Raw genomic sequence first — 16029 nt, forward strand, 5'->3', positions numbered from 1 at the left:
CTGCAGTCAGATGTACACGTTTACCCCAGATATACCCCACATAGCACACGTGTGAGCACCATAATGATCCCCAGTCAGAACCACAACCAAAATGTATGAAAACCATGGCAGGCTTGTGTGTGACTCCTAGTCTTTGTAATAAATACGGCAACAATGAGAAGGGAAAGATGAAGAAGGAGAAAAAAATTAATGAGGTAATACATACATCTGCTTAGGATTAAATATAAATTCCCACTTCCTGCCCAACTTTTTAAATATGCATTTATATATTAAGAGATATATGCATATATATCTTTCATATAATTTGTATACTATATGTAATATAGTATATGTATATAATTATCAATACACTTGTAAATAACATGAAAGGTGGTGTAGAAAACTTTAATAAAGATATGTTAGAAAACTTATATAAGACCTATGCATTCTTTCATGTTTTATGAGAAGAGGACCCAGATTCCATTTCTGGCATAGACTGCTGTCAGAACAGTAGAGAAAGAAGGTAACTTCTGGGACTATGAGTGACCATAAACAGGGTGAAAGGCACATAGATTTGGAACCCCTAAGGCTAGGATGGAGAGATGGTGTGGGAAGGACCTCTCTCAGAACATCCTTGGTTATCTCTCAGATAACTTCCTTGGTTATCCAAGGAAGAAGCCAGTAGAACTGATAGTCTGTGAAGGTTGGAAAAGGTAATAACAAATCTTGATTTACAAATGAACATTCTGCAATTCAGCAGATGCTCCATCATGTGTTGGATTTGAATGCAGAATACAAACTTTTCCTACCTAATTGTATACACCAGCAATGAAAACAAAAAACACCTCACCATTATCTGGGCAAAGACTTTGGGGAAAACTCAGCCTTGAATTTTCTTTTTGTAGCTCCCCAAATCATTTTTCCTCTGGTCTGTGTCCCAAAGAATCTAGGGAAAATGGTGATTTCTTTGGAGGAAGAAGGATTCTCAGGAGGAAAAGCTGAGACCTGCATTCAGGGAGGACTCCCTGTCAAATTCTGTGGCCTTCGCAAGTACTCTCACTTTCATTATTACTTTCTTAAAAACTAATTGGCCACACATGGTGGTGCTCAGCACTTACTCCTGACTCTGATACGATGGGAGTGGAAGGGTGGAAAATCAGGTCAATTTAATCAGTCACTTTAAATTGTGCCTATCCCCGGAGATGGGTGTCTGAGGCCCGCCCTGCCCCAGCTCCTGCAGCCAAAAACCTGCAGAACTCAACTGCTGCCATGCTCGAGGCCATTTTCACACGCTCCAGCTGAGCCTCACCCACAAGTGAATCCACAGAAAACTGGGACTTGTATGCGGGACCTGTGACTGAAAACTTTGGGGTTCAACAGAACTGAGAATGAGTGACTTCTCCCCAACTCCCCATTTCTGGCAATATGGCAGTCACACCCACAAGCTACCTCTGGCTGGTGCCAGATAATCCAATCAATGGCCATGATCCAGAGACTCATTATAAATCTTGGGGCTGGAGCAATAGCACAGCGGGTAGGGCATTTGCCTTGCACGCAGCCGACCCGGTTCGAATCCCAGAATCCCATATGGTCTCCTGAGCACTGCCAGGGGTAATTCCTGAGTGCAGAGCCAGAAGTAACTCCTGTGCATCGCTGGGTGTGACCCAAAAAGCAAAAAAAGAAAAAACAGAGACTCATTATAAATCTCTTGGGAGAGAGCATAAAACAACTCGCCATAGCCATGCCGCTGGACCCCACACCAGGCTGTTTCATTCGGGGCACCATGAAGGGGGGCAAATTAGGCCTCTCTCCACCCCAAGGGACCCAGCCCTGGCAGCTGAAAACCTCCAGAACCCAACCAGCGCCATGCTCATGGCCACTCTCCACAAGCTGGGGCTGACCCTTAGCCGTGAGTGAACCTATCCCAGGACCGGACGGCATCCACGTGACATCTCATACCTCCCACCACTCATATTTCAATAGTAACAAGAGTGGATTCCACAGGACTCATTATCACCCACCTACGAGATGGTCAGACTTCTTCAAAACCCTAAACAAACGATTTGAGGCTCTTCGTGTTCCTGGAGCAAGCAGATGCCGTGGGGCTACACTAGCACATGACAGGGACAAAGGGAGACGTTACTGGCGCCCGCTCAAGCAAATCACAGATCAACAGGATGACAAGTTACAAGTGATACAAGTGAAAGTAAAAGGCAACCAATCTTAGGAGTAAATATATTTTTACAGAAATATATATATACATATATATGTATATGCACACAAGTCTCAACCTTTAACAATATGTTAGTAATCTCTTATAGAAGGGCTTAATGGCCTAATGGCCCCTGGATGAAATACAACAATCTTCATGCACTTTCCTCTAAGGAAACTTTTTTGGATCATTTTCAGTGGTTTATTCATAACCAACAATACAAAATAAATTATTTCGGTTCTGCTTTGGGGCAGGGATTGGGGTTCGGGATGGAAATATCTGAAATATGGTGGTGGGATGGTGTAATAGTGGTAGGATTGGTGTTCAAATAGTAAATGTAACCAAATATTGTGAACCACTTGATAAAAATACAATTAAAAAATAATAATAATTGGTTCAAAAATAAATAGATAAATAAATAAATAACTTGTGTCCATGAAACAGAGAGCCTGTGAGTTCAGATGTGTGGCCAAGAGCCACCTCCCCAGGCCTCCCCAGCAGCGAAACAAAGAAATAGGGAACTCAACGATAAATAGTCAAACTGGCCCATTTAATTGCATAACCGAAATAACCTTTACACAAAACCTGAGGGGGCTGAGGTACAGGACTGTATGTAGTTGTGATTGACCATTTTCAGAGCTAAAGCATTTTGGAGGCAATTCTCTTGTGGGGATCAACTCAAGGAGACACCCTGTCTCCCCAGGGCATCTATATTGCTTTTCTCTTTCCCTTGACACTAGTCCATATTAAACAATTAAGTTTACTTCTTATTAATACTTGCAGTTACTTGGATAAACACAGTAAGAGATACAGATTCCAAAACTTAGTTCTCTGGGCTCCAAGGGCAAGCTAGGCTATTGCTATAAATCCCAGACTAGGTCCACAAGCTGATTCAGCTTTTCCTACTCCATGGGGTCCTGACTCTAAGACATCATGGCTTGTGTGAAGACTATGCTTTCTGCTTTCCAGACTGTCCCATTTTAATGCTGTGACATTTTCGCTGCTTGCCCTGGTTCCTTCTAAGTCCCATGGCGGGACCCTCCCCCTTTTTGGGGTATTAGAAACCATAGCAACTGCAGCCTGAGTCAAGTAATTATAACAGATGCCCAGGAATAAATATATATCAAAGTCAATTAGCTCCCACATATTAGAAGCATGGCATTAATGATCTTTCCATGTTTAAGCAAAGAACATTACTCTATAGTATAATATGAAAGCTATAGGGGGAAGGGAAGAGCAAGTAATTCACTACAAATACAAAATCCAGAGCCACCAGAAGGTTTGAATCTATAAGTTACTGAGCCTGACTTGGGGAATTTAGTAGCTATCAGTGAGAGGTAAAGCACAAAGGAAAGTTTAAAGACAAACTCGGGGCGTGGGGGGGGCGGGTTAGGGCTGCTCGTAAGAGTACCGTAAGCTTCTCTAGGGTAGGAAAAGGGACAATTCACTGATGAAGTCTGAAACACTTAGGGTTAATATCTAACAGGAGCCAATCATATTAAATAATGGGATGACTGGGGGGTGGGATATGGCAATAGATAAAAGGAGCCCCCAGCCTTCCTTCCCCCCTTCTTTCTCCCTTCCTCCTCTCCCCTCCTGACTTCCTCCTCTTCCCCTCTTCCAACCTCCTCTTCTCAATCCCCACTTCTCTTTCTCTCTCTCCCTCCCTCTCTCTCTCTCTCTCTCTCTCTCTCTCTCTCTCTCTCTCTCTCTCTCTCTCTCTCTCCCTCTCTCTCTCTCTCCTCTCCTCATCCCTGCTCCCCAAGCATAAGAAGATCTCATAGGCCCAGACAGCCAGACAGGCAGAGCTCTGATGCCCAGTTACTGATAAGGTACTGAGCGCTGGAGTCTCACCAAACACAAGTATCCATGGCCTAAGAAATCTGGAACATGATGACAGAACTTTTTGGTACAGTTTGGAAGTCCAGTTATAGGTGCAGAGCACACACACATATTGTCATGGCTGGAGATTGAGGAAAGCATAAAATGGAGAGAGAGTGATGCAGGGTTAAGATCTGGCCATCATTCATGGGAGCTAGTGAACTCTGTGGAACGAGATAAAAGGAGACAGGAGATTGTTCACGGGAAAGGGCAACATCAGGGACAGGACCAATGACATTATTCATGGGTAAAGGTATGACCTGGACATCTGGAGAAGATGCTGTACCCAACTACTTTATTTCTTTTAGTCTTTCAGGCTTTGGGTGCAAATCCTTCATACAATTCTCAAGAACCCACCAGTGCAGGAAAATCCACTTCCACACTATCAGTTCTGCACTGAAGGATCACTCCTGGAGAACCACATGGGGTCCCAGGGTGAGAATCCAGGCGGGCCAACCACGTTACACACTGTGCTGTCATTCCAGCTCCACGGACAACTAGTCTTAAAGGGGACCTAAAATGGATGCAGAAGTCTGGGAGGTCCCCACTTAGGCAGCTGTCTGAGCTGAGTGTGGAGACGCCTTCCTTCCCACCTTGGCTGCAGCAGCCCTCTGTAGCCTTAGCTGCCACAGCTTCTCAGTACTGTGTTATAACTGATTCTGTTTGGTTTACAGGAGCATTTCTGTTTTATCATAAAGTACCCAACTATGAACCGGTTGAGGAAAGTACAAAAGGAGGAAACTCAGTCTCACAGAGTGAACACTAGTCATCAGATCCATCCCTGGTTACATAACATACATCGGTATAACCAGTGTTTCTGTGAGCGGGTATGTTCATAGACCTCATTCAGAGAGCTCTGTGTATGTATACTGAAGGCGCAGTTGTGTTGTGGATGAAGCCCATGTTCTACACCCATGTGCCATGTGCCATGAAGCAGCGTATATTTAAAGTTGTGGTTCCACCAGGCCCACACATGTATGACTTGTGTGGGGATGTGGGATATACCCATCCATGCGTAAGTCACACCTATATGAGTACTCTGGGTGTATGACTATTCTGAGTGCATAACATTTGTGCCAGGGAGTCATAAATATCTGTGTAGACCCCAGAGGTAATATTATTTAGGATTAGAGGATGAGATTTTCCTGAAACTGAAATCTGAGTTGAGAAGCAAATCTGAAGGGAATCCAGAATACAGCTTGGAAACCCAGGAAGGAGCAGGTCTCAGCACTATGAGCTGATTTTCTAGGAAGACCAAGAATGAAGCAAGAAGGAAGTTCTATTCTCAGAGACTGTAAATGTGCATGATCAAGGACTCTTTCAAACACACATATTTTCCTCTACTCAGCAATTAATTTGAAAAGGGAAAATTCACATTTATAACAGGGCTGAACACTATGATTGAAAGCTGTATGCTAGTCTCAAGATATGTGTGTGCATATCCCTGCTATGGGTGGGAGTAAGTATAGATGCAAAGGAAACTTGAGCCTGTGAGGATGAGGGCTATGTAGAGTCTGCAGGGGGGGTGGGGAGGAGGAGGGCATAGTCTGGACTAAAGGGATATTCATTCCTTCTGTTTGAAAGTGTCGGGTTTAGGCTGGGAAATTGGGGGAAGAATTTTATGGAAGAAAGAGGATAGATGTCGACAGACAGAGAGATGGGAAGAGAAAGGAAGTCAAGACACGCCGGAATCAGAGGCCTTGGATTAACTGCACTGTGGTCATTTTCCCCACAACCAATCAGTCTAGGATACCCCATCATTTGAGACCCATTTAATATTTCTTACGTAAACAACCCTCCAAGACGACACCCTGGGGAAATTCTCTTTTCTCTGAGTTGAGCTTGTCAGCCCCCTATGTGTGTCCCCAGATTATCCTCCCTGGACTCTCTCTAGGGCAGGGCTCGCTGGCTCCCACCTTCCTGTCCTGTTGACATCCCTGATTCAGCTGCTCTTGTGTGCCTCTCCCCTGCTTCCAAACACAGCTGTGTTTGACAAGAAGGTGGCACTAGGGTCCTGCCCCAGAGCCTCAGGCACTACCCAAGGGCTGAGCAGAAATGTAAATAGCACCCAAGCCACAAAGGTCTTCTGGAGGAATACTGACAACTCTCACCGTGATTCTGTTGCTCCCCTCAGTCCATACTAGGAACCTTGGATCTCTATCCTGCCCTCAGTCTGTCCTACAGGGAAACACTTCACCCTCTGAAGTGTCAGAGGGTTTTTGTTTTAAAAACATAGACAGGTTGGGGCTGGAGCAATAGCACAGCGGGTAGGGCATTTGCCTCGCACGCGGCCGACCTGGGTTCGATTCCCAGCATCCCATATGGTCCCCTGAGCACCGCCAAGAGTAATTCCTGAGTGCAGAGCCGGGAATAACCCCTGTGCATCGCCGGGTGTGACCCAAAAAGCAAAATATATATAGAGAGATAGATAGACAGGTTAAAAATAGATAGGTTAAAAGTAATATAGACGGGCTGAAATGATAGCATAGCGGGTAGGGCGTTTGCCTTGCACACAGCCAACCCGGGTTCGAATCCCAGCATCCCATATGGTCCTCTGAGCACCGCCAGGAGTGATTCCTGAGTGCAAAGCCAGGAGTAACCCCTGTGCATAGCCGGTTGTGACCCAAAAAGCAATAAAATAATAATAATAATAATAATAATAATAATAATAATAATACAGGTATATATTTAAAACAACAGGATGAGAACGCTATTCAGGATGAGAACGCTATTCAGGTATCCCAAAGAGGAATCGAAAGAACTATGCTAGGAGTATCACATCTCACTCAAGTGAGAGAAGGAATCCGGAGTTCTGACCTCCGTCGACGGTCAAGAATCAGGGACGCTGTCTCGTTTGCCAAGACATCAAAAATCAGATGGGCTGGTCATGTAATGCGATTCAGAGATGATCGCTGGACTAGAGCTGTTACCGATTGGATTCCACGGGATGTCAGAAGACCTCGTGACCACCCACCAAATCTGACCCTCCAGGTCAGATTTCTTCATCAAATCCCTGAATGAACGATTTGAGGCTCTTCGTGTGCCTGGAGCAAGCAGATATCATTGGGCTGCACTAGCACATGAAAGGAACAAATGGAGACGTTACTGGCGCCTGCTCGAGCAAATCAAAGATCAACGGGACAACAAGTGATACAAGTGATACAGGTGATATATTTAAAACAGTAATATTATTTATGCAAGAAACTGTGTCATTGAAAAAAATCTAATGTGTAAGAGCAAATGAAGATGATGATGACACCAGTAATAGTGAAACTCATTTATTATAACCTATGTGTCCAACATCAGGGACAGTGACAATTATGGTTCCCACTTTAGTTGTGAGTCCCACCTATGGTTTCCATAGGTGAAGAGACTGAGGCTTGTGGAAGCTAATCTTATGACCAGAGTGAGAGGGGAATAAAAGGAGTGATAATGTGGGACTAACATGCAACATGTAATCTCAGGTCCAGTCCTCTTTGCAGTCTCTTCATCGCCCACCACAGCCTGACTCTGCAAGGAGCTGTAGCTAGGTAGGTCCTCTTCCCAAAAGAGGAAGGGCCACCAGTGCCCATTCAGAGGTCAAGCCCTCGTTGACTCAGAGTTAGCATAGAGATACCAGTTAGCAACCATTGGAACCAATACCTCAAGGTTGTTTGGAACTGGGTGACATGAATGCTGGCACCCCTTCAGAGAGGAGATATGTGTGTGTGTGATGGGGGAGAGAATTCTGCTCATGTGCATTCTAGTGTACATCACGTGTTTACCAGCACTCAGGCAACCATCCACCGCAGTATTCTAGGCTCAGAACTGGAAGCTATGAACACTTTATATGTTTCCCATGTTAGCACATCCATTTTGTGGGGAATGAGGGGCTGCCTCCTCTCATGTTTTGCTCAAGGGTGGTCCTATCACTTGAAACAATGTTTGACTTATCCTGGCTGAAACTTTGACTCCCACTCATTGCCTAGTAAGACCCTCTCTTTGTGCCAACTTCAGTGGGAGTCAGAGAATAGAGAACAGAGTTCAGACAGATACCTTAGGCATGAACACACGCGCAGACAGACATGTGTGTGTGTGTGCGCGCGCGCGCACACACACACACACACACACACACACAGAACACCCTCAATCTACTGGCATTTTCCTTGCATCATTTATTCTCTCTCAACAGTCTCTCATACGTATCTCTCAAGAGTTGACTTGAAAGATGGCCTAAATTGAACTCGATGGAAACCTCACACTCCTCTTCTCCTTGCTGCTCTCTTTCTCTGGGTCTCACATCCTCCATGACTCTCACCCTCTATCCCTCCTTGCTGCACTCACCCATGGCCTTTTCCACACAAAGGGGATCTGGGGCCTCTCGCTGTAGAAAAGAGAGGAGTTGTTTGCTGGAAAGTCCACGTCCTCGAACAAGATGCCCTTCTTGAGGGATTCTTGCCTCAGTTGCTCAAAGCTCTGGCCCGAGGAATGGGTAATGCGGGCATCCTTGGGGGTTCGGTGCTCCTTTAGGCTTGAGGGCCGGTAGAGGTAAGGCATGATTGCTTTAGCTGGCAAGCTGGTGGTAATAGGTGAAAAGAAGTGAGATATGAATGCCAATGAGGAAGGAAAAAGATGACCTGGGCTGAGTGACCTTTGGTCTCTCCTTTTTTGCTTGGGAACCTCCCTGTCAGACTGAGATGGGGCACACCCTGATGGCAAACTGTAAGGATTACCACAGAAACTCTCACAGAAACTGGTGCAGACCCAGAAGCGCTGTGAGTCCACGCCTAAGCTGGAAGTCCACGCCTAAGCCTTGTGAGAGAGCTTCTGGGTCTTCCACTGGAGGAAGAGAGGATTTTTTTTTGTAAGGAAGGAGAGCAAGAAATCAAATTGATCAAATAGGTGGCAGGATGCATTTGTTCTGCAAATGGGAAAATTGCACACTGTGTGATCCTGAATTGTACCTTAAATTTAAAAATTGTAAACTTTAGGGGCTGGAGCAATAGCACAGCGGGTAGGGCGTTTGCCTTGCACACAGCCAACCCTGGTTCGATTTGCAGCATCCCATATGGTCCTCTGAGCACCGCCAGGAGTGGTTCCTGAGTGCAGAGCCAGGAGTAAGCCCTGTGCATCGCCAGGTGTGACCCCAAAAAGCAAAAAAAAAATAAAAAAATAAAAAAAAATTGTGAACTTTATAGATAAAAGGAAGTTTAGTGAATCCTTTCAATATGTAAGACATGAATAGAGTTGACAAAGCCCACTCAAAGGTTATTTCATTTTTATTTGGAGCAGGTTTAGCCAACTTTATCTATCAAGAACTATTTAGTCAATGTTCTTATCTCTTTGGTACAGATCACCCATGTTGCAAGTACTGTAGCTTGTAGATATAGTGTGAAAGTAGACGTGGATATGTCAGGAGCCAGGACAGGCTAAACAAAATGTGTCCAAGTGGCATACTGATTATATAGAACTGAAGGTTATTGAAGAGTAACATAACTAAGAAGTATGTTTTGCCCAATTATCTGTCTTCTTAAAAACTGTTGGATATCATTGGTTTGTCCTTTCCCCCTTGCCACTAGGAGCTTAGGTTTATCAGTCACACCCATCAAAGTGCTCCCATTCCTTTGTTTATCTGTAACCACTTCTACCAGTTTATCTGCTCTTCCCTTAATCTGACTCTGCTAATTTGTAAGGTCAGAACTTCCTAGGACACTGAATATTATAACATTGCCTTTCTCTCCTCTTTATGCCTTTTGAATAATTTACTTTAAAGCTATGTCTTTTTTGTATAGACACAAGAAGACAATATTATGTTTTTGTAACTTGGGACTTAATTGGCCTCAAATATTATTCCTTCCCGGGCCTCTGCTTTCTCCACTTAAGCCTCAGTTGCCCTCAGTTCCTAGCACCCCAAAGTAGGGTCCCCGACGTGGGACAGGAAGGATCCAGGGCAAGCGGTGAGTTATGTGCTACCCTGGCATCGAGATGGGCCTGGCCAAAGTGCCTAATTCTTAACTATAAGTTAAGAGCTTGATCATAGACAAATGCTGTCATGATCCAATAGTAATTATGAGACTGGGACCCTGCCAGGGATAGGAAAGACTGATCTGGCCTGAGCACTGTAGTCTGAGATTGAAATGGCCCCAGGAGAGCAATTCTATAAGCTTTAATGCATCTCTTATTGTGTCCATACAAAATGATTAATATTATGAATTCTTAAATGTTTGCTGGCTGAGGAGAAGAGAAACACATTCATGGGACTCAGCCCTTGGGTGGATCCTCCTGCTGAAAGAGAATTAAGTCCTAGGAGAATCATCCCCTGAGGGAAAAGAACCTTACCCTATTGCTGACCACACCTATGTGTATGCCCCAACCCCCTCATGCTGTGGAGATTTAACTAGGCTGTAAGAGTGGGTTGGGGGGGCCAGAGCCACGGGGGCCAGAGCCACAGATCGAGAGAGAGGAGTTCCAGAGAGGAGCAGAGAAGGAGAATGAAGTAGCATGGGGGAGGAAGAAGCAGGAGAGTTCCAGAGGAAAATGTATAGAGGGAAGATTGGAATAAACTGCAAGTGAGACCAACCATCTTGGCTCCGTTCCGTTCCTTCACCTGCCTTGCTGCCCGCGCCCCTTTTCTTTTTATTTTTGTGTTTTACACAAAAAACAGAAAATATATCCTTTTCTCCCTGTACCTGGAAGCTGGAAACTGCCTTGTCACCTATGATTATGAAGGTTTATCCTCTGTAAAAAAAAAAAAAATCATGCTAAATTTATTTGTATTTTTTTTTCAAGATCATAGTTTATTACTTCAGATAAAAAGATAGTATACATATTAGGGAATCCCTTAAAATTCAACTCTAAGAGTTATACACCATCTAGTACTTTTGCATCGAAAGTTAACCAAAGAAATCTCAAAACACCTGAAAACCCCACTATTAACATGAACTATGTAATAAAAAATTTGGCATTTAATTTGTTCAATATATAGTATTTACATTATGAACCAATGATGATACGATAAACCGTGATAAAGACATAGTAAAAATAAACTTTAAAAAGGAAAGGCTTATATTCTTATGATGTGCTAATTATCATAATTATATATAAAAATTGAAACAAAGCAGAGCTTTCTCTTACAAATTCTTAATCATCTGAGTTGTAGTCATTACTTGCTAACAATTTACATGCAACATCTGCTAGAAGTGACATTTGATTTTCTTTCCCTCAAGAAAGTGTGAGTAGATAAATGACATTTAAGCAGAGACATTAATTTACTCATGGACAGAAAAAGAAAAAACTGTACTCAAGATTAGTACTGGTCACAAGTCTCTTCCCTATAGAAGTGATAAAAACAATAAGACCCAGAAAAGGAACAGAAATTCCGAACAGGGGATACATAGGCAAAGTACCATCAGTGGCGCAGCTCAACGACTTGGAACCAACCAGACACGGATCCTGTCCCTCTCCTTCACTGATGAGAGGTCTGACCCGTCAGCAAATATGTCTGAAACAAGTGAGGGGCACCAGGTGTACGACTAGTTAAACTTTAGAAATACTAGGATGGAGGCAGAGTGGCCACGAGGAGGGACAATTTCTCTAGAATTCAAACTATATACAGCACAACTGGAATGCAGCCCATCCCAAACTGGCTTCGTGAAACGATTGGACCTTGATGACTTAATAATTAAAATTATAACAAGTGTAATAATACAAAAGATTTACATGGGAAGCAAACTCCAAGGGGCATTTTATAGTACTGTGCTGTCTCAATTTTAAAAATAATTTTGCCAAGTATACATCTCAACTGAGGTCTATGTAGAAAACGTCCTAATAGATACAGATATTTACCTTTGGTGAGTTAAAGGCCTTTTTGTGACTTCTGTCTGCACTGTAGGCAGGATGCGGGGAGTACGTGCACATGGGGAAAAACTCAAACTGAGGCCATCCCACAGACGCGAGTGTGGGGAGCTGGGGGTGCTTCGGGGCGTCAAAGCACGCCAGAGACCCGGGCAGGCAGCCGTGACAACGGCAACGAGGAATGAAATGCCAACGTGGCAGTGTGACTTTCGGAACAGAGAGAGGAAGGCCTCTCGTACCAGCAGAATCCTGCATACACACAAAGGGGACAAGCCACCCACCAATTAGTAACAGAAAAGCCAATTCTAGAATGGAAAGTACAAACTGCAGAAAACCAGAAGTCAACAGAAAGAGAAAGAAACAAGCAAACGCCTGGTTTCCTTGAGAAGGGAACGCTTCATTCCGAGCGGGGTTACTTGGTGAAGGCGGCCACCACGGCCCACAGGACCTCGCTGGTGCTGGCCTTTAGACACTCCACCTCGGGATCCAGGTCAAGAAGCTGCCGCACACGCTTGGTGGCTAAATCGTATTGCTCGTCCAAAAGAGGAGCAAAAGCGTTCTCCAGAACGTCGGAGGCGTGGGCTAGGTAGATGAGGGCCAGCAGGCGCTTGTCCATGCGGTGAGGGTCGTTCACCCACCTGTCGAGCACGGCTTCTTGCACCTTCTTGATGAGGCGCTGCTTGATGCTGTTGTTGGTGAGAGGGTGGGTGGTCGTGTCAAAGAGGAGGAAGTTCTGCTTCTCCGTGGTCAGCACGCCCTTCTCCACCAGGTTCTTAGCTAACCGTTCCCTTACGTTTCTTAACTGATAGTGTAACTTTAAAGGGTTCCATGTCTCACCACTCAGTAATTCAATCCAATTCTGGACCGTTTCTGGAGGCTGAGTCTCCTTAACGTGCTTTAGAGCTTCATCAAGAAGAACATGCCCTGTTGGAGCATCTGACTTACAGATCACCTTTCGTGTTAACAGACTTCTACGTCTCATTCCACAAGCCTCTGGTTGTAACCTTCCTCTCAATGCTAATTCAATCAACATACAGCCACGTAATCCAGATGATATACAGTCATTCCAAAAGGATGTGTGACCCTCTCGGTCCTTGAGGCCCAGCAGCAGCACCTCCTCCATCAGGGTCAGCCGCGTTTCCTTGGAGTCGCCTTGTCGTCGTCGTCCTGCTCGTCTCGGCGGCCCTGCGCGTCGTCCTCGCCGCCGCCGCCGCCGCCGCCGCCGCCGCCGCCCGCCGCCCGCTCCTTGTCGGCGGCGTTTCGCGACGCCTCGGTGCGCCGCTGCACCAGGCCCGAGCTGCGCTGGGTCAGCGAGGTCATGGCTCCAGCCGAGGCGCCGCGCCGCGCCGCGCCGGCCCGCACCGCCGGGGCTGCCTCAATTTATTTGTATTTTATATTTAAATCAAGAAGTTTTTGATCGCGCCTTTTCCTCACTTTTTTTTTTTTTTTTCCTTTTGGGTCACACTCAGCAATGCACAGGGGTTACTCCTGGCTTTGCACTCAGGAATTACCCCTGGTGGTGCTCAGGGAACCATATGGGATGCTGGGAAATCAAACCCGGGTCGGCCGCGTGCAAGGCAAACGCCTTACCCTCTGTGCTATCGCTCCAGCCCCCTTCCTCACAATTTTTAACTTTTTTCTTATTACAAACAATTCAGATCCTGGGTTTCATATGCATATAATATCATGTATATTTATTAGATAGGTTCTTTTCCCTGCTAAACTGGCCTGTGTCATTTAATTCATACATTTTAAAAGTATGTCACTCAAGAACAGATAGGGTATAGGAGAATCTTCCTTTCCTTTGATTATACTATGTAAATGAATGGATTATATGTTAATAAAACCATATTTACAAAAGTAGGGAGAGGATAATTCTCATACTGTTGGAATTTGGTGACTCATGACCTCACAGAGCACTCTGCTTTTCCTCTAGGGCACAGATGACCACCACTTTTTAAATAAATTTCCTCACAGTTGGTGTTGGAAAATATTTTTTTTAATAGACATTAGCACTGTAGCACTATAGTCCTATTGTTCATCGACTTGCTTGAGCGGGCACCAGTAACGTCCCCATTGTGAGACTTGTTGTTACTGTTTTTGGCATATCAAATACGCCACTGGTAGCTTGCCAGTATCTGCGTGCGGGCAGGATACTCTTGGTATCTTGCTGGGCTCTACCAAGAGACGGGCAGAGGGATTCAACCCGGGTGGGCTGCATGCAAGGCAAATGCTCTACCCGCTGTGCTATTTTTACCTTAAATATTTTTTATTCTCTACTATTCATAGATATAGAAAGTACACATATAAAAAGTGTATGATTTGATGTTTTTGTGATTTTGTGGATGCATGAAATTACCACCAAAATCAAGATATTATGGGCCCAGAGGGATGGTATAGCAGGTGTTAGGGTCCGGTGTCGAGAACTTCCCCCTCCGAATCCACACAAAGAGTTCAGCCAGTAATGCAACACACAAGCAGAGTTTATTAAGCCAGCTAGCTGGGGTCAAGCTCCTAGGCACGCAGCCTCAAGCAAGACCCTGAACAAGGGAAACGCTCCAAGTTTTATAGTTGATGTTTACATCTGCTTACATCTTAACCCACACATACAAATTTTTAACAAAAACGCAAGTGAAAATGCTAGTTTCATGATTCATTCATGATTCAGAAGAAAACATGATTTCAAGTAGTACAAACAAGCAGTTACAGATAGGTGATCTAGACATGTTTTCAGAACATTCTGGCAACTCCTCACCCTGCTTGTGTCTGGGTGGCTTCTAGAGACAGTGAATAGCGGTTATGAAAGTATTTGCCAAGACGAATTGTCCTTCCCTTGCAGATGGTGGGGGCAGTGGGAGGGACGGTGTGGAAGTCAGGGTTTTAAGAAAAACAAAAAGGTTTAAGTAAAACAAAACGTAAAGCAGCAACCAGGCATGATGGAGTTGCTCCTGCTCCGCTATGTGTCCCACACAAGTAGGGTGCTTACCCTGCATGCAACCTATGAAGTTCCATCCCCAGTTATTAAAGAAGTTATTAAAGCTGCTTATTTTTTCCCCACAGTCCATAAGTGTTGAATCTTTTGTTTTGTTCTGTTATGTCTAAGATGCATTTGGTCCCGAGTCCTACGTATTTTTCAACTCTGACTTTACATATGAATTTCAAGTCTGTGAATGCTGTTTGAGTTAAAAAAAAAAATCTCTATACTTCTATTTATCTTTTTGAGGCTTGTTTGGGGCCAGTTTTCAACCTTGTGGAAACAGTTTGACCTTTCCTTGTCTTACTCTGTTTCGGTTTTAATTGTTTGGGGGGCTCCTAAGTGGTATCCAGGAAGTACAGTGACCACTCCTGGATATACATCACCAGTTTTCTCCAGTATTGTTAAACAGAGCTGGGGAACACAGAGCTACAAGCAAAAATGCTTGGGGGGAGGGGTCATGTGGTATTAGGAATTTTTCTTGGGGCTTCCTGCATGCAAAATGTGTTGCAGGATTATAGTATAGCAGTATAGTATAGTATAGTATAGTATAGTATAGTATAGTATAGTATAGTATAGTATAGTATAGTATAGTATAGTATAGTATAGTATAGTATAGTAGGTAAGGCTCTTGCCTTGCAAACAGCCAACCCAGGTTTGATTCCCAGCACTCCATATGGTCCCATCTAGGAGTGATTGCTAAGTGCAGAGCCAAGAGAGCGGGGTATGGTCCAAAAAAAGCAAACAAACAAACAAACAGAAAACATGTGTCCTGGCCCTTTGAGCTGTCTTTATCCTCAATTACCCAGTCTTACTTTCAAGAAGACAACTTAACAGCACTGCTCAGAAGACTGATTCTTTCATTACTGAGGTAAGACATTTCTGACCACTTACTATCCTAATTGTGGAGTTTTTCCAATCTTAGAGCCCTCTGAGCAGTAGGCACTGTTTCATCTGCAGTTTTCAGATGTTTTACCCTTGGTTCTGGGTAGTTTCCAGTTTTATATCCATATATATGTATATCTCTGAACAAGAAAACATATATCTGTTTGTTTATGTACAGTTCACTTCTCTTCTGACCAGGAGACCATTTGTAGATCTACCAGTTTTTTTTTTCTTTTTGGGTCACACCCAGCAATGCCAGGGTTAC

The 16029-nt window shown here is 44.3% G+C and overlaps 2 protein-coding genes across 4 annotated transcripts in view; both read right to left on the minus strand.

The window, feature by feature from the left end:
* The window catches only part of CAPN9 (calpain 9), a 65687-nt gene extending 57079 nt beyond the window's left edge, over nt 1-8608 (minus strand). For all 3 annotated transcript variants that reach the window (XM_055147213.1, XM_004620311.2, XM_004620310.2), the window contains exon 1: nt 8396-8608. In XM_055147213.1, coding sequence (XP_055003188.1) covers nt 8396-8608 — 213 coding nt within the window. The remainder of the gene's footprint in view (nt 1-8395) is intronic.
* Nucleotides 8609-10843: 2235 nt separating this feature from the next.
* Nucleotides 10844-13289, minus strand: LOC101549687 (Golgi phosphoprotein 3). The gene is given in 2 exon segments (XM_004620309.2): nt 10844-13060; nt 13063-13289. Coding segments are annotated over 2 exon segments (906 nt in total). The 5' UTR covers nt 13226-13289; the 3' UTR covers nt 10844-12317.
* Between the last annotated feature and the right edge of the window lie 2740 nt (nt 13290-16029).

The sequence above is a fragment of the Sorex araneus genome, chromosome 9, assembly GCF_027595985.1.
Source record: "Sorex araneus isolate mSorAra2 chromosome 9, mSorAra2.pri, whole genome shotgun sequence".
NCBI lineage: Eukaryota > Metazoa > Chordata > Mammalia > Eulipotyphla > Soricidae > Sorex > Sorex araneus.